Here is an 18,429-nt window from a genome sequence, read left to right on the forward strand (position 1 = left end):
GGGCTTCTGTGCGGTCCATTGCCGATTCCAGACTCCTGATTGGCTGGAATCGGCACGTGATGGGGCGGAGCTACACGGAGCCGCTCTCCGGCACGAGCGGCCCCATTCAGAAAAGAAGAAGACCGGACTGCGCAAGCGCGTCTAATCCGGCGATTAGATGCTGAAAATTAGACGGCACCATGGAGACGAGGACGCTAGCAACGGAACAGGTAAGTGAATAACTTCTGATAACTTCTGTATGGCTCATAATTAATGCACAATGTACATTACAAAGTGCATTAATATGGCCATACAGAAGTGTATAACCCCACTTGCTTTCGCGGGACAACCCCTTTGGCACGGGAATCATCATCTTATGTTGCAGCATTGAGAAGGCCTTATAATTCTTTGGTTGTAAAGGTGGATGAGATTTTGGAGACATTTTTCTCTATTTTAAAAACATGTATGTTTCTAAGTTAAGTGTGGATGGTGAAGATCTTTATGAACTTTTGGTTCGGGTGCAATTGACAATTTTGTCTAATGATCAGAGAACAGTATTAGAGGCTCCTATGAAACTGAATGTGTTAATGCAGAGTTGCCTGGGTTGGATAGTCTTCCAAATTAATTTTTTAAGCAATGTTAGGATATGCTTCTGTCACACTTATTGAAGGTCTTTAATGAATCATTGCATTAAAGGCATACTTCCACCATCAATCAGAGATGCTATGATTGTCTTAATTTCTAAATCAGGAAAGGATTTGTCTCTTCCTAATTCCTTTTGCCCAATATCTCTGTTGACCACTGATGTTAAAATCTTGGCGAAGGTACTTGTGAATAGATTACTTTTAGTAATGACTTATTTAATACATGAGGATAGATCCAGCTTCATGCAAAATAAATCAACTGCTGTTAATTTAAGAAGGTTATATCTAAATCTTCAGGCAGATCATCGGGTTTGTGTCACTCAATGCTGACAAAGCTCTTGACAGCGTTGAATGGAATTATTTGTGGGCTGTTCTTCATAGGATGATTTCAGTGAGAAATTTGTGGCATGGGTTAAACTGCTCTATTCAATGCCAGGGGCAAGACTGAGGGTAAATGGTCATACTTTGGGATGGATGGTGTTGAAGAGGGAAGCTGATCAGGGGTGTCCCCTCTTCTCTTTTCCGTAGCAATCAAGCCGCTGGGTGCTTTGATAAGGCAATCACCTAATATATTTGGATTGCAGTATGGAGGAATTGAGGAATGTATCTCATTATATGCAGATGATCTGCTGTTGTATACAGGGGATGTGTGAAGATCAATGAGTCTTATTATGTCAATTTTTGATATATTTGGTAAGATGTCAGGTCTCACTATTAATTGGGGGAAATCTGTAATTCTTCCTTTAGATCCCTTGCCGGTGAACTATTCATTAGAACATATAAAACTATAAATAGCTTGAAATATAAGCCCTCCCCCGAAAATAAGCCCTCGCTACACTACATGAAAAAAAAAAAAAAGCAATACTTACTTACCTAGTAGACAGCGTTCGGGTTTCTCGCGCTCGGCTGCAGGCTTCCGTGTAGTCCTGAACGTCGACAGAGAATTTCTTCCTGGTAGAGAGGCTTGAATAGCCCACCTCCAGCAAGGGATTGCTCTGATTGGTTCATCGAGCACCGCGTCAGCCAATCAGAGCTGGCGCTCGATTAATCAATCATAGCCATTGAATGATGTCATTCAATGAATGACTGTGATTGGTTCATCGAGTGCCGGCTCTGGTTGACTGACGCAGTGCTCGATGAACCAATCAGAACAATCGCTTGCTGGAGGTGGGGTATTCAAGCCATGCTACCAGGAAGAAATGCTCTGTCGGCATTCAGGAGTACACGGAAGCCTACCGCAGTGCCGGAGACCAGCACGAGGGACCCAAACGTCGGCAGCTGGGTGAGTATTATAAGACACCTCCTGAAAATAAGACACTGGGCCTCTTTTGGGGCAAAAATTAATATAAGGCAGGGTCTTATTTTCGGGGAAACGCGATAGATGGATTTACTATGTACACACCCCTCTGAAGGAACTCTAAATTGGCAGAGTTTTTTTTAAGTTTGAGGGATTTTCACTGTGGTAGAAGAAAGGAATGATCTTTTTGGAACAGGTACATTCTGGGGGTGTTTTTATAGTTTTGAACAATGTAGAGAGCTTTATGATGTTCCCCATAGCTATTCTTTCCAGTTGCTTCAGTTACGACATATGTTTGCTGCTCAGGCCCGGTCAGTATCTGTGCTTACAGTTCAACATCTTTTGGTGAATTTTTTTTAATGTGTTCTGGCGCTACGAAGAGTGTAATATTTTATTTACATATAGACAGATGCCTTCCTATTATATGCAGCAATTCCCAATAAAGGTAAAAGATAAATGTGGAAAAAGATTTAGGCCAGATTAGTGAAGATAAATAGGCTGTAGTGTTCTGTATGATTCCAGTGATATCTCTATCTGAATGTCTGAGTATCGCAATTGTGTTTAGTGCATAGAGTTTATTGTACTCCATTAAAAGTTGTTTAACAAGTTATTAGATTAAACTCAGTCTGATATATTATATGAATGGTGCAGATTTAATGCACGTAGTCTAAGATTGTGTAAAATTGCGTGAATTTTGGATAGGGGTACTAGTGATAATTTCGAAAATATATCTTGTTGATATTGGTCGTAATCCCAGAATTTGTATATAGGGTATTGTTGATGGGCTTGACAGGCATCCTCTTCTAGGAATTCAGATTGTATCAGGCGCGGAAGCTGATTACTGTCTGTTGGATGCAGTATATCCCCCAATAGTAGGAGATTTTGTTGCAAAGATAGGGGAGGTTATATCTTTGGAAAGGGGGACATATTGAAACAGAGGCTATTTGATTAAGTTTGAGAAAATTTGGGAAAGACAGTCTGATATAGATAGTTGGGTAGTTTGTATTGAGTACTGGCTGCATTGAGTTACTGTAGAAAAGTTTATGGGATTTGGAAGGGGTGAGAGAGAGAGGTAACAAGGTGGAGAAGAGGTAGGCTAATGCCTACGGACGGATTTATGCCGCGCTCCCTACGGTGTAAATCGTCAAAGAAATAATGCAGCTATTCTATTGAACTAGGTTCTAGCTGAGTCCTCACATGTGGGATTCTGATGTGGACTTTTTTGTTTATCCCCGCAGGATTCCCGTGGGCATGAGCCCTTAGGGGTTTTGTTTTTTTTCCTTTTTGTATGTGTCTAAATATTGTACTTTCTTTCGTGGGGCTTGGGGAGATCATGATTTGCTTCAATATACTTTTGATTAATTGTAATGTTCGGGTGAAGTAATCTAATTTTTTATGTGTTTTAGTAAATCCTAGTATAATAATATATCCTCAATATTGCTATAGTTGTAGGCAAAGAGAAACATAAGGCTTCTCCCGCGGCCGAGAAACCAATGTATATGGTTATAACTATATAACTGTGGAGATGACTACATATTAAAACACATATAGACCCTCCACCCACCCCACGACATGTTTCACCAACATAGGGGCTTTATCAGGGGAATGCGATTAAGCACAAATCCCCTGATGACGCCACTTTGCTGGTGAAATATGTTGGGTGGGCTGTATGCATTTTAATATGCAGTGATCTCCACAGCTATATCTGTATACCTTGGCCTCTTGGCTGCAGCAGAAGCCTTGTATTCCTCTTTGCCTACAACTAAAGCAAAGTTGAGGACTAGAGATGAGCGAGCACCAAAATGCTCGGGTGCTCGTTACTCAAGTCGAACTTTCAGTGATGCTCGAGAGTTTGTTTCGAGTAACGAACCCCATTGAAGTCAATGGGCGACTCGAGCATTTTTGTATATCGCCGATGCTCGCTAAGGTTTTCATTTGTGAAAACCTGGGAAATTCAAGAAAGTGATGGGAACGACACAGAAACGGATAGGGCAGGCGAGGGGCTACATGTTGGGCTGCATCTCAGGTTCCCAGGTCCGACTATTAAGCCACAATAGTGGCAAGAGTGAGACCCCCCCCGCGCACTGTCAGCATAAAGACCGTTCTCCTCTGCCACAGCTGTAACAGCTGTGGCAGAAAAGAACGATGTTAGCCCATTGAATTCAATGGAGCCGGCAATACAGCTGGCTCCATTGAAAGCAATGGACTGCCGGCGATCGCGGGATGAATTGTCGGGAAGGGCTTAAATATATAAGCCCTTCCCTGCAATTCATCCAGAAATGTGTAAAAATTTTAAAAAATATACTCACCTTGTCCCGGCAGGACGATGTTAGCCCATTGAATTCAATGGAGCCGGCAATACAGCTGGCTCCATTGAAAGCAATGGGCTGCCGGCGATCGCGGGATGAATTGTCGGGAAGGGGTTAAATATATAAGCCCTTCCCTGCAATTCATCCAGAAATGTGTAAAAATAAAAAATATATATATACTCACCTGGTCCCGGCAGACGGAGTTCAGCGCGGCCAGTGGCAGTCCTCCTGAACTGCTCTGAACAGCTGTGAGTAGTATTCAGCAGCCGGGGATTTAAAATCCCCGCCTGCTGAATGAGCTGCCTCTAATTGGTCACAGCCTGACCAATCAGAGGCAGATTCCACTCACACACCCATTCATGAATTTATGAATGGGTGAGTGACTGGTCCCGCTGAGCCAATCAGAGGCAGCAGTCACACACCCATTCATAAATTCATGAGTGGAATCTGCCTCTGAACTCCGTCTGCCGGGACCAGGTGAGTATATATATATATATATATATTTTTTTTTTACACATTTCTGGATGAATTGTAGGGAAGGGCTTATATATTTACCCCCTTCCCGACAATTCATCCCGCGATCACCGGCAGCCCATTGCTTTTAATGGAGCCGGCTGTATTGCCGGCTCCATTGAATTCAATGGGCTAACATCGTTCTGCCGGGACAAGGTGAGTATATATATATTTTTTTTTTTACACATTTCTGGATGAATTGCAGGGAAGGGCTTATATATTTAAGCCCTTCCCGACAATTCATTCCGCGCTCGCCGGCAGGCCATTGCTTTCAATGGAGCCGGCTGTATTGCCGGCTCCATTGAATTCAATGGTCAGTGCTCGTTTAATCGAGACGAGTACCGCGTGGTGCTCGTCTCGAGTAACGAGCATCTCGAGCACCCTAATACTCGAACGAGCATCAAGCTCGGACGAGTATGCTCGCTCATCTCTATTGAGGACACATTAGTATAATAGGATTTGACACAAGTTTGTCAGAGTCTGATATGCTTTATTATTCGAGCGTGTAGAGTGAACTGTGGTTTTATAGACTGCTCTACAGTGTATGCCATATAGAATAAAGACTCCTTATTTGTTATGGAGGTTGGCTTATATTGCCAATAGGCATATTCTTCATTGTTAGCAGTTTTGTCCTAGCTTTCACTGGGGTCTTAACTAAGTATTGTGCTTAAAGGGAAGTCTGTCACCTACATTTACTATTCCAACATATGATGGGCCAATGACAGATGAAAGTAAAAGCCCATTTACACATAACGATTATCGCTCATCAGAATTTGAGCGATAATTGTTCAGTGTGAAGCGAAAAAATAGTTCACTTGTCGTTGCTCACTAGGAGGTGAAGTGCTGAGCGAGAAGTGGACAAGAAGCTAGCAGGCCGACGACAAGTCTTTCAGTTTAAATGCTCTGCACGAGTGCTGATGACCTAAGCGTTCCGAGTGGTATGCAAATCAATCTCATTACTTTTGTCTATCATTGGCACATGATATGTTAGGATTACTTTAATATAGTAAATGTAGGTGGCAAATTTCCTCCAGGGCTTTTCCTCACGAGCCTATTCTGCACGCATTAGTGATCCATGAAAAGATTGTGTCTAAATAGAACCAATGGTTTCCTATAGAAGCGTTCACATGAAGGAATTTTAGACATGCAAAACGGTTGCACCTGCAAAAGATAGGACATGCGAGTGCCAACTCGCATGTAGGCTCTGAGGTGCGTGCAAAGATAGGACATGTCTTATCTTTGCTGTGTGCTTTCCATAGGCTCCTATGGTAGCTGGAAGGCATGCAACTCGCACCTCAGTCTGAAGTCTTCTGAAAGTTTTTTGCATAGTTCACAGTAACGAATCTTTCTTGAGAAAAACAGATTTGTCACCAACCAGGCTTTGTGTGTCTTTACTTTTTTATTTAAAAATGATTTAATAACAAAAATACAACCAAATGGAAGACTGGACAAAGTATGAGAAAAAATATTTGTAATTTCCATGTGATATACAATAAAGAGATGTTATAGCCATAAGTGTGTGTGCTTTTTATTTTATTGGCTAAGCACCTGTAAAACACATGCTTCTAATGTCATCTACTTAATTGAAACATTTTTAGCCATTTAGCTCTTGTCATTAACGCAGAGGTTCACTTAGTTTTTCTTCCTGCACTGTGGATGTTTAATTCAATGTTCTCAATAAAACACATGAAAAGGTACAAGTGTTTGTGTATTATTAGTTTAGTTAAGCCAGATTCACATGGCCATATTTGCGCACATTTTAATTGTGCAAAATTTGCGTGCAAAAAAAATCAGCATGTTCTATTTCCTATAAAACTAATTGGTCATTTCGATGGCTAAGAGCATCTTTTTTTGCATTCACATATGCTCCTGATTTGTGAACGAACAACATACAAATACACAACAGCCATTCCTCAAAAATGCGCTGAAATATTCTTATGCTCCAGGGAAGCCCTAGATTGTGTTTGTATAGAATTGTGATTTACGAACAATTAGACCACATTTTATGGCTGTGTTCACACAGTGGGTTATGCAGCGAATTTGACACAAAAGCCATGGCAAAATTTGCATCAACAATTATCTTGTTCGTTTGATTGGGAATCCATGCTGTAGTCTATACAATGGGGATTTTTAAATCCACGTTGCATAATCTAAAGTAGTGGCTTGTTGCTTCTGAAATCTGCAGGGAATCCACATCAGATTATCAAGCATGCAGATTAGCCCCACTGAATGAGGTTGGAATCTGCATGCTGATAAGCAGCAGCAGAATTGAAAGTGTGATGCAGAAACCTTCATTAGGGCCTCCTGCAGACAAGCATAAGCATTTATACGCACGTGACAGGGGGACTTGATTGCGCTCTGAATAGAGCGCTATCACATCCTTTTGTGAGCATAACCATGCTACTTTACTGTTCTTGTATGCTCTGCGGGGGCAGACTAATTAGTAGACAGGGCAGCCTACTCAGTAGGCGGGCCAGCCTAATTAGTCCCAGGTGGTATTGATTAACACTAGTTACTAATGCAGAAATCCAGGTAATTCCACAGGGTTCACTTACTTTTCCTTGCAACTTTATTTCTTATTATTTATTAATATACAAATACCTCCTTAAAGGGGTTGTGCCAAGTTATAAAGTTATCCTGTGGATAGGGAATAACTATGGTTGGTAGTGGGTCCAAAATGCAAGGACCCTCACCGGTCCCAATGAATGAAGCGGCGCCCCTCTGCTTCACTTACTTCAATGACAGTGCTGGCGCTTGAGCTCAGTAATCTTTGGTGCTGTCACTGAAGTGAATGGAGCGCCAACGTGATCTCTGCTCCATTCACTCAGGAACCAATTAGATCCATATTAACAGGGGTTGTAGCAGCTACTGCATAACTTTATAACATGGTATTACCTCTTCAATTGCTAAGCAGTGTTTATTAGATACATTTTTGTTATTTACCCCATTTTATTATGTTTTTACAAGAACAGAATTTGCCAAGCTGATGTGTAATCTAGTATGAATCTCCCCATGCAGCCTATACATGTTTGTAGCAAAGTATCTTTCTCAGACAATGAAAAAGATTTTAAATAAAGCAATTAAGCAGTATCTCCACTATAATGTTGTTAAATAATATAATTTACTTGAAGGCTATAAGGACCTTTAGGGGCCTTTTGATTTGGTCATAAATGGGCTTAGCAGTTTGTAAAGGAAAGATGAAAGGGTCTGAAAACTGAGCTGTCAGATAAACGCATCGATAGATTTGCCAGCCAACATCTTTCTGTAGCTTGCTGCATACTGTGATACATAGAAGTTGCAAAAGCCAAACGACAACATATTAATTAAACTACATTGCAAAAATTGTTTTTCAGCTAAAAATACGTGCATCCAAGTAAAAAAAAAAACATGTCCATAGCTTTTAAAGGGGCTTTTCCAACTCTAATAATTTGTTGATCTATCCTTAGAATAGGTCATCAATAGCTGATTGAGGAGGGACCTCTCAATCAGCTATTCACTAGGTTGCTATGTTAGCGTACAGAACCAGAAGCTGACAGCTCTGTACACTTTGCAATGACCCGTTACAGTATTACAACACAGCTCCCATTCATTTAAATGGTTGTTGCACAATGTACAGAGCTGTCTGCTTCCTGCCCTGTAGACTATAACAGGAGACGGGTGAACAACTGATTGCTGAGGGTCCATAGAGGTGGACCTCTGCAGATCAGCTAGTGATGACCTACTCTGAAGACAGGTCATCAAGTTTTAGAGCTGGAGAACCCCTTATAGTATGTTTGTGTGCTGGTTGCTTGTTTGTTTGCTTCGGTATTGACATCCTTTTGTTCTCCTGATCTTCAGCAACTATACAAGATAACTCGTCTTCCTGTTTATCTATGCTCCAGTCACATGACAACTGGTCTGGTCTTCAAATGCCTGCTCATACAGGAATGCTTCCAATGACCCATACCACAGGAACCTCAAATGCTGCCAGGTATCTATCTATCTATCTATCTATCTATCTATCTATCTATCTATCTATCTATCTATCTATCTATCTATCTATCTATCTATCTATCTATCTATTATCTTTTTAATAATTACCAGCTTTATAATTATGTAATAGGATCTGTTGAGTAGCTTTATAATAGCCAATTCATAAATCCCACTTCCATAACACCACGGCTGTTGTCTGATTCTTCAACTGTTGCTCAGCCAATCAATGCAGCGCTCAATGAACCAATGCAATGGCTGTGATTGGTTCATTGATTGGCTGAGTAGCGGTCGAAGAAACAATCACAGGCATTGCTTTGTGGAGTCGGGATTTATGAATCCCATAACCAGGAAGTGATGTTGTATGATGGCCGAGAACCGCGCCCTACCTCTGGAGAGCAGCGGGAGGGACCTGGGCTGAGCCTGCTAGGTAAAATAATAAGATGTCCCCGAAAATAAGACCTAGTGCCTCTTTTGGGTCAAAAATTTATATAAGATAGGGTCTTACTTTCAGAGAAGCATGGTATCATTCTATCTATCTATCTTTTTACTAATTGCCAGCTTTACAATTATGTATTGCAATCCATTGAGTATCTTTATAATAGTATCTTTCTTTGTATATGTTTTAGAATTATGCCTATATCGTTAAATAATAGGGATAGAAAGATTAGCTTTAGAGATGAGCGAACGTACTCGTCCGAGCTTGATGCTCGGGCGAATATTAGGGTGTTCGGGATGCTCGTTACTCGTAACGAGTACCACGCGATGTTCGGGTTACTTTCACTTTCATCTCTGAGACGTTAGCGCGCTTTTCTGGCCAATTGAAAGACAGGGAAGGCATTACAACTTCCCCCTGCATCGTTCAAGCCCTATACCACCCCCCTGCTGTGAGTGGCTGGGGAGATCAGATGTCACCCGAGTATAAAAATCGGCCCCTCCCGCGGCTCGCCTCAGATGTGTTGTGAGATAGCTGAGGGACAGTGCTATAGTGTTGGAGCTGCTGTAGGGAGAGCGTTAGGAGTTAGTGTAGGCTTCAAGAACCCCAACGGTCCTTCTTAGGGCCACATCTAACAGTGTGCAGTACTGTGGAGGCTGCCTTTTGCAGTGGTGCACATTTTTTTTTTTTCTGCTATATCGGCCGTGCAGAGCATTGCGCCCTGCAGTAATACTACAGGGACAGAAGTGGTGGTTAGGCAGGGAGAGTGTTAGGAGTTAGTGTAGGCTTCCAGAACCCCAACGGTCCTTCTTAGGGCCACATTTAACCGTGTGCAGTATTGTGGAGGCTGCCTTTTGCAGTGGTGCACATTTTTTTTGTTTTCCAAATCGGCCGTGCAGAGCATTGCGCCCTGCAGTAATACTACAGGGACAGAAGTGGTTAGGCAGGGAGAGTGCTAGGAGTGAGTGTAGGCTTCAAGAACCCCAACGGTCCTTCTTAGGGCCACATCTAACCGTGTGCAGTACTGTGCAGGCTGCTGTTAGCAGTGTTGCGCTTTTTTTTTTTTTTCCAAATCGGCCGTGCAGAGCATTGCGCCCTGCAGTAATACTACAGGGACAGAATTGTGTAGGCAGGGCCAGAAGACATATATTATTGATTGAATATAGTCAGTGGGCCTTTCCTTTTTAAAAAAAAGGGGGAAAAAATTCTATTTGGCCTGCCTCTGACAGTCCTCAGCGTTCTGGGTACGTGTGTGGTGGGTGGAGAACGTCAAAAAAATCATACGCAGCCAGCTAAGTTTAACAGCAGGCTTGCGCCAATTTATTTCCTGGCTGGGAAATCACCGCTCTGCTGCAGTTAATAACACTGCACTTCTGTGACACACAGCAGGGCCACACAACACATTTGTTACTTGATTGAATATAGTCAGTGGGCCTTTCCTTTTTAAAAAAAGGGGGAAAAATTTTTATTTGGCCTGCCTCTGACAGTCCTCAGCGTTCTGGGTACGTGTGTGGTGGGTGAAGAATGTCAAAAAAATCATACGCAGCCAGCTAAGTTTAACAGCAGGCTTGCGCCAATTTATTTCCTGGCTGGGAAATCACCGCTCTGCTGCAGTTAATAACACTGCACTTCTGTGACACACAGCAGGGCCACACAACACATTTGTTACTTGATTGAATATAGTCAGTGGGCCTTTCCTTTTTAAAAAAAGGGGGAAAAAATTCTATTTGGCCTGCCTCTGACAGTCCTCAGCGTTCTGGGTACGTGTGTGGTGGGTGGAGAACGTCAAAAAAATCATACGCAGCCAGCTAAGTTTAACAGCAGGCTTGCGCCAATTTATTTCCTGGCTGGGAAATCACCGCTCTGCTGCAGTTAATAACACTGCACTTCTGTGACACACAGCAGGGCCACACAACACATTTGTTACTTGATTGAATATAGTCAGTGGGCCTTTCCTTTTTAAAAAAAGGGGGAAAAATTTTTATTTGGCCTGCCTCTGACAGTCCTCAGCGTTCTGGGTACGTGTGTGGTGGGTGAAGAATGTCAAAAAAATCATACGCAGCCAGCTAAGTTTAACAGCAGGCTTGCGCCAATTTATTTCCTGGCTGGGAAATCACCGCTCTGCTGCAGTTAATAACACTGCACTTCTGTGACACACAGCAGGGCCACACAACACATTTGTTACTTGATTGAATATAGTCAGTGGGCCTTTCCTTTTTAAAAAAAGGGGGAAAAAATTCTATTTGGCCTGCCTCTGACAGTCCTCAGCGTTCTGGGTACGTGTGTGGTGGGTGGAGAACGTCAAAAAAATCATACGCAGCCAGCTAAGTTTAACAGCAGGCTTGCGCCAATTTATTTCCTGGCTGGGAAATCACCGCTCTGCTGCAGTTAATAACACTGCACTTCTGTGACACACAGCAGGGCCACACAACACATTTGTTACTTGATTGAATATAGTCAGTGGGCCTTTCCTTTAAAAAAAAGGGCAAAAATTCTATTAGGCCTGCAGGCTTGCGCCAATTTATTTCCTGGCTGGGAAATCAAATCACTGGTAATAGACCATGCTGAGGGGTAGGGGTAGGCCTATAGGACGTGGACGCGGGCGAGGACGCGGAGGCCCAAGTCAGGGTGTGGGCACAGGCCGAGCCAGTGCGGTGGCCAGGGGTAGAGGCAGGGCCAGACCGAATAATCCACCAACTGGTTCCCAAAGCACCCCCCTCGTGCCATGCCACCCTGCAGAGGTCAAGGTGCTCTACGGTGTGGCAGTTTTTCACAGAGACGCCTGACGACCAACGAACAGTGGTGTGCAACCTTTGTCGCGCCAAGATCAGCTGGGGAGGTACCACCACCAGCATGCGCAGGCATATGATGGCCAAGCACCCCACAAGGTGGGACGATGCCCGTTCACCGCCTCCGGTTTGCACCACTGCCTCTCCCCCTGTGCCCCAACCTGCCACTGAGATCCAACCCCCCTCTGAGGACACAGGCAGTACCGTCTCCTGGCCTGCACCCACACCCTCACCTCCGCTGTCCTCGGCCCCATCCAGCAATGTCTCTCAGCGTAGCGTCCAGACGTCGCTAGCGCCACAGTTTGAGCGCAAGCGCAAGTACGACGCCGTGCACCCGCACGCTCAAGCGTTAAACGTGCACATTGCAAAATTGATCAGCCTAGAGATTCTACCGTATAGGCTTGTGGAAACGGAGGCTTTCAAAAGCATGATGGCGGCGGTGGCCCCGCGCTACTCGGTTCCCAGTCGCCACTACTTTTCCCGATGTGCCGTCCCAGGCCTGCACGACCACGTCTCCCGCAACATTGTACGCGCCCTCACCAACGCGGTTACTGCCAAGGTCCACTTAACAACAGACACGTGGACAAGCACAGGCGGGCAGGGCCACTATATCTCCCTGACGGCACATTGGGTGAATTTAGTGGAGGCTGGGACAGAGTCAGAGCCTGGGACCGCTCACGTCCTACCCACCCCCCGAATTGCGTGCCCCAGCTCGGTGGTGGTATCTGCAGGGGTGTATGCTTCGTCCACTAAACCACCCTCCTCCTCCTCCTACGCAACCTCTGTCTCGCAATCAAGATGTGTCAGCAGCAGCAGCACGTCGCCAGCAGTCGGTGTCACGCGGCGTGGCAGCACAGCGGTGGCCAAGCGTCAGCAGGCCGTGCTGAAACTACTCAGCTTAGGAGAGAAGAGGCACACGGCCCACGAACTGCTGCAGGGTCTGACAGAGCAGACCGACCGCTGGCTTGCGCCGCTGAGCCTCCAACCGGGCATGGTCGTGTGTGACAACGGCCGTAACCTGGTGGCGGCTCTGCAGCTCGGCAGCCTCACGCACATGCCATGCCTGGCCCATGTCTTTAATTTGGTGGTTCAGTGCTTTCTGAAAAGCTACCCCCACTTGTCATACCTGCTCGGAAAGGTGCGCCAGCTCTGCGCACATTTCCGCAAATCCCACATGCACGCTGCCACCCTGCGGACCCTGCAACATCGGTTTAATCTGCCAGTGCACCGACTGCTGTGCGACGTGCCCACACAGTGGAACTCTACGCTCTACATGTTGGCCAGACTCTATGAGCAGCGTAGAGCTATAGTGGAATACCAACTCCAACTTGCGCGGCGCAGTGGGAGTCAGCCTCCTCAATTATTTACAGAAGAGTGGGCCTGGTTGGCAGCCATCTGCCAGGTCCTTGGAAAATTTGAGGAGTCTACCCAGATGCTGAGCGGGGATGCTGCAATCATTAGCGTCACCATTCCTCTGCTATGCCTCTTGAGAAGTTCCCTGCAAAGCATAAAGGCAGACGCTTTGGAATCAGAAACGGAGGCGGGGGAAGACAGTATGTCGCTGGATAGTCAGAGCAACCTCATGTCTATATCTCAGCGCGTTGAGAAGGAGGGGGAGGAGCATGAGGAGGAGGGGGAAGAGACAGCTTGGCCCACTGCTGAGGGGACAGATGCTGCTTGCCTGTCATCCTTTCAGCGTGTATGGCCAGAGGAGGAGGGGGAGGAGCATGAGGAGGAGGGGGAAGAGACAGCTTGGCCCACTGCTGAGGGTACAGATGCAGCTTGCCTGTCATCCTTTCAGCGTGTATGGCCAGAGGAGGAGGAGGAGGAGGAGGATCCTAAAAGTGATCTTTCGAGTGAGGACAGCCATGTGTTGCGTACAGGTACCCTGGCACACATGGCTGACTTCATGTTAGGATGCCTTTCTCGTGACCCTCGCGTTACACGCATTCTGGCCACTACGGATTACTGGGTGTACACACTGCTTGATCCACGGAATAAGGAGAGCCTTTGCACTCTCATTCCCGAAGAGGAAAGGGGTTCGAGAATGATGCTATACCACAGGGCGCTGGTGGACAAACTGATGGTAAACTTCCCATCCGACAGCGCTAGTGGCCGAAGGCGCATTTCCGCGGCCCAGGTAGCAGGGGAGGTGCAGAGATCAGGCAGCATGTACAGCGCAGGCAGGGGAACACTCTCTAAGGCCTTTGAGAGCTTTATGGCTTCCCAGCAAGACTGTGTCACCAGTCCCCAGTCAAGGCTGAGTTGGCGGGAGCACTGTAAAAGGATGGTGAGGGAGTACGTAGCCAATTGCAGCACCGTCCTCGGTGACGCCTCTGCCCCCTACAACTACTGGGTGTTGAAGCTGGACACATGGCCTGAACTCGCGCTGTATGCCCTGGAGGTGCTTGCTTGTCCTGCGGCTAGCGTCTTGTTAGAGAGTGTGTTTAGTGTGGCTGGGGGAATCATCACGGATAAGCGTACCCACCTGTCAACCGACAGTGCCGACAGGCTTACACTCATCAAGATGAACAAAGCCTGGATTTCACCAGACTTCTCTTCTCCACCAGCGGACAGCAGCGATACCTAAGCAATACGTAGGCTGCACCCGCGGATGGAAGCATCGTTCTCTCTCACCATCCAAAACGGGGACATTTCTGCTTCATCAATCTGTGTATAATATTCCTCCTCCTCCTCCTGCTCCTCCTCCTGAAACCTCACGTAATCACGCCGAACGGGCAATTTTTCTTAGGGCCACAAGGCTCACTCATATAATTTTTCTAAACAATTTTTATACGTTTCAATGCTCTTAAAAGCGTTGAAACTTTAACTTGAACCAATTTTTCGTTCAACTGGGCTGCCTCCAGGCCTAGTTACCACTTAAGCCACATTAACCAAAGCGATTAATGGGTTTCACCTGCCATCTTGGTTGGGCATGGCCAATTTTTTCTGAGGTACATTAGTACTGTTGGTACACCAATTTTTTTGGGCCCTCACCTACAGTGTAATCATAGTAATTTCTATGTTCTTCGCCTGCACTCATGGTACAGAAAGGTGTGTGGGGTTGGCCTACACTTTAGCTACATAAATGTAACTGGGGCCTTGTCTATACTGCAGCTACTGAAATGTGAAAGAGACTGTTATCTCCCTAAACTGCTGCAATGGGAATGTTACTGGGGCCTGTCTTGAGTGCTACTATTACTGAAATGGAACTAAGACTGCGCTCCCCCTATACTGCTGCTAGAAATATGTTAGTGGGGCCTGTCCCTAATGCTACCGCTAAAATGTTAATAATTCTGGGCTCTGCCTATACCGCTGCTAATGGTATGTCACTGGGGTGTGGAAACAGAGGCTTCACAAAGACATGATGGCGGCGAGGCCATTTCCCACCAACGCTGTTACTGTTAAGGTGCATATAACCACGGACACGTGTAGAGGACACATAGTGCCTCCAAAACATCCCCCTCCTCCTCCAACAATGAAAACATTCTTGGCAAATACCTTTGCATTGGTCCGTCTGGTGGCAGTCCAAGAATTTCACCTTTAACGACACAACAAGAGAGCACCACCACCATCCCCCCACCACGGCCCACTTAATCCTGGCCACATTCCGAAAACCAACTACATAAAACCGCGCTACCAGGTCCGCAGTCACCACCACATTACCACCAACGAGGTTACTGTTAAGGTACATATTACCAGTCTGACTGGGGCATGTAGTGTGGGCCGAAGCCCACCTGTATTGTATCTGACGTTAGCTCTGCTGAGTAGGGCACTGCAATGGGATATATTTATGTACCGCCGGTGGGTTCCAGGGAGCCACCCATGCTGTGGGTCCACACGGAGTTGTAACTGCATCTGTCCACTGGTAAAGAACCCCAGTCAGACTGGGGCATGCAGTGTGGGCCGAAGCCCACCTGCATTAAGCACGACATTACTACCTCAGCTGTGTTGGGCAATGCAATGGGATATTTTTATGTACTACCGGTGGGTTTCAGGGAGCCACCCATGCTGTAGGTGCACACGGAGTTTAACCTACATCTGTCCACTTGTAAAGAACCCCAGTCAGACTGGGGCATGCAGTGTGGGCCGAAGCCCACCTGTATTAAGCACGACATTACCTCAGCTGTGATGGGCAATGCAATGGGATATTTTTATGTACCGCCGGTGGCTTCCTGGCACCCACCCATGCTGTGGGTCCACAGGGAGTTGTTACTACATCTGTCCACTTGTAAAGAACCCCAGTCTGACTGGGGCATGCAGTGTGGGCCGAAGCCCACCTGCATTAACCACGACATTACCTCAGCTGTGATGGGCAATGCAATGGGATATTTTTATGTACCGCCGGTGGCTTCCTGGCACCCACCCATGCTGTGGGTCCACAGGGAGTTGTTACTACATCTGTCCACTTGTAAAGAACCCCAGTCAGACTGGGGTATGCAGTGTGGGCCGAAGCCCACCTGTATTAAGCACGACATTACCTCAGCTGTGATGGGCACTGCAATGGGATACATTTATGTACAGCGGGTGGGTTCCAGGGAGCCACCCATGCTGTGGGTGCACACGGAATTCCCATTGCGGAGTTGTACCTGCCTGTGACTATTTATAAAAAACCGCGGTCTGACTGGGGCATGCAGACACCTTGACAGAATGAATAGTGTGTGGCACATAGGTTCCCCATTGCTATGCCCACGTGTGCAGCTCCAGATGGAGGTGGCACAGGATTGGATTTCTCATTGCTTCTGTACAGCATTGTGGATTATCGCCCCGCCCCTTTTATGGGGGGGTCGCTGCCTAGCCATGCCAACCCTCTGCAGTGTGTGCCTGCTTTTCCTGTGGCAGACGCACTAATAAATAGACATGAGGGTGGTGTGGCATGAGGGCAGCTGAAGGCTGGGCAGGGACAATTTGGTGTATGCTGTGGACACTGTCGTGCGGGGGGGGGGGGGGGGTTGGGCAGCATGCAACCCAGGAGAAGTGGCAGCGGAGTGTCATGCAGGCAGTGATTGTGCTTTGTTGGAGGTAGTGTGGTGCTTAGCTAAGGTATGCCATGCTAATGAGGGCTTTTCAGAAGTAAAAGTTGTTGGGAGGGGGGGGGGCCCACTCTTGCCGGTATTGTGGCTTAATAGTGGGACCTGTGAACTTGAGATGCAGCCCAACATGTAGCCCCTCGCCTGCCCTATCCGTTGCTGTGTCGTTCCCATCACTTTCTTGAATTGCCCAGATTTTCACATATGAAAACCTTAGCGAGCATCGGCGAAATACAAAAATGCTCGGGTCGCCCATTGACTTCAATGGGGTTCGTTACTCGAAACGAACCCTCGAGCATCGCGATAATTTCGTCCCGAGTAACGAGCACCCGAGCATTTTGGTGCTCGCTCATCTCTAATTAGCTTTGATACATTGTAAATGACCACTTGAATGTTGGATATATTTTTTGGTTTCTGCTTCTACTGAATGTTGGATATATAATTGTAATAAGAATTATCACAGCATGATGTAATATTTTGGATAAAGTGTTAATCGTTACCATTTTACATTTTACAGCCCATATCCAAACTTGTGGTCTGTGAGCAACAGCACCATCACTCCAGTTTCTCAGTCCGGGTCTGGTGGCATTCCGAATGGATTAGGTTCACAATACCTACGAGGCTCTACAGCTCATTACTCATCTCTTTCACATGGAGTGCCCTCACCATCCTCAGGATCTCCATTATATGATCATGGAGCGACTGCAGATATTGTAGAGAGTCAGTATGAAGTCACAAGCCATTCTAGGTTATCATCTCCATGGACACCAGTTCCACCAACTTCAATGTAATGTAAAACTTTATATGACTTTGTGTGAGAAGCAGCCATGTTTTCAGTCATGCTTCTTCAAGACCAGTAGAGGACTTTGGGGGTACTCAAACACTGTATTCCTTTTGAAGACTACTGAACTATGTTGTAAACAGTGATATGAGAGAAGAATCAAAAGTTTGATTTTTCAATGAGGACCTGTTGTACATAAAGACTGAAATCAATTTGACTCTTCTGTTTTCAATATTCACATGCTCATTTTGAATTTCCATTATTGCGTTGTAGATTTCATAAATGAAAAGAACTATTAGATAGTGTTTTACAGATGCAAAGAGAGAGGTCATATACGGAATTATTTATTTACCGAAGTGAGAGAATTTTCATAGTTATTCATTGATGTCTAATTTAAATGCTCAATAAATTGTCAAACAACTTTTGCTTATATGGTAGCCAATATGATAACTAGCAGATGTGTAAATCACTTTATTTACCTAAAATTATGTTTTTATACTGAAGAACCCCTCTAAATTGCTGGCCACTAGGGGTCTCCCTTCATGTTGGTGCTGGTTTCTAGTAAAAGAGATAACCAGATACAGGAAGTGAAAGAGAGTAGAACTCTATAGAGAGGAGAAGTGTAAAGCAAGTATAAAGCAAACAGATACATAATAATAAATACATAATTATAAAAATTTAG

At 45.5% G+C, this 18,429-nt stretch overlaps 1 protein-coding gene across 2 annotated transcripts in view; it reads left to right on the forward strand.

The window, feature by feature from the left end:
• TBXT (T-box transcription factor T) overlaps positions 1-17,959 on the forward strand; it is a 37,010-nt gene extending 19,051 nt beyond the window's left edge. For both annotated transcript variants that reach the window (XM_066605414.1, XM_066605413.1), the window contains exons 7-8: positions 8,580-8,712; positions 17,484-17,959. In XM_066605414.1, coding sequence (XP_066461511.1) covers positions 8,580-8,712; positions 17,484-17,757 — 407 coding nt within the window. In that variant the 3' untranslated portion in view covers positions 17,758-17,959. The remainder of the gene's footprint in view (positions 1-8,579; positions 8,713-17,483) is intronic.
• The last annotated feature ends 470 nt before the right edge of the window (positions 17,960-18,429 follow it).

The sequence above is a fragment of the Eleutherodactylus coqui genome, chromosome 1, assembly GCF_035609145.1.
Source record: "Eleutherodactylus coqui strain aEleCoq1 chromosome 1, aEleCoq1.hap1, whole genome shotgun sequence".
Classification (NCBI taxonomy): Eukaryota; Metazoa; Chordata; class Amphibia; order Anura; family Eleutherodactylidae; genus Eleutherodactylus; species Eleutherodactylus coqui.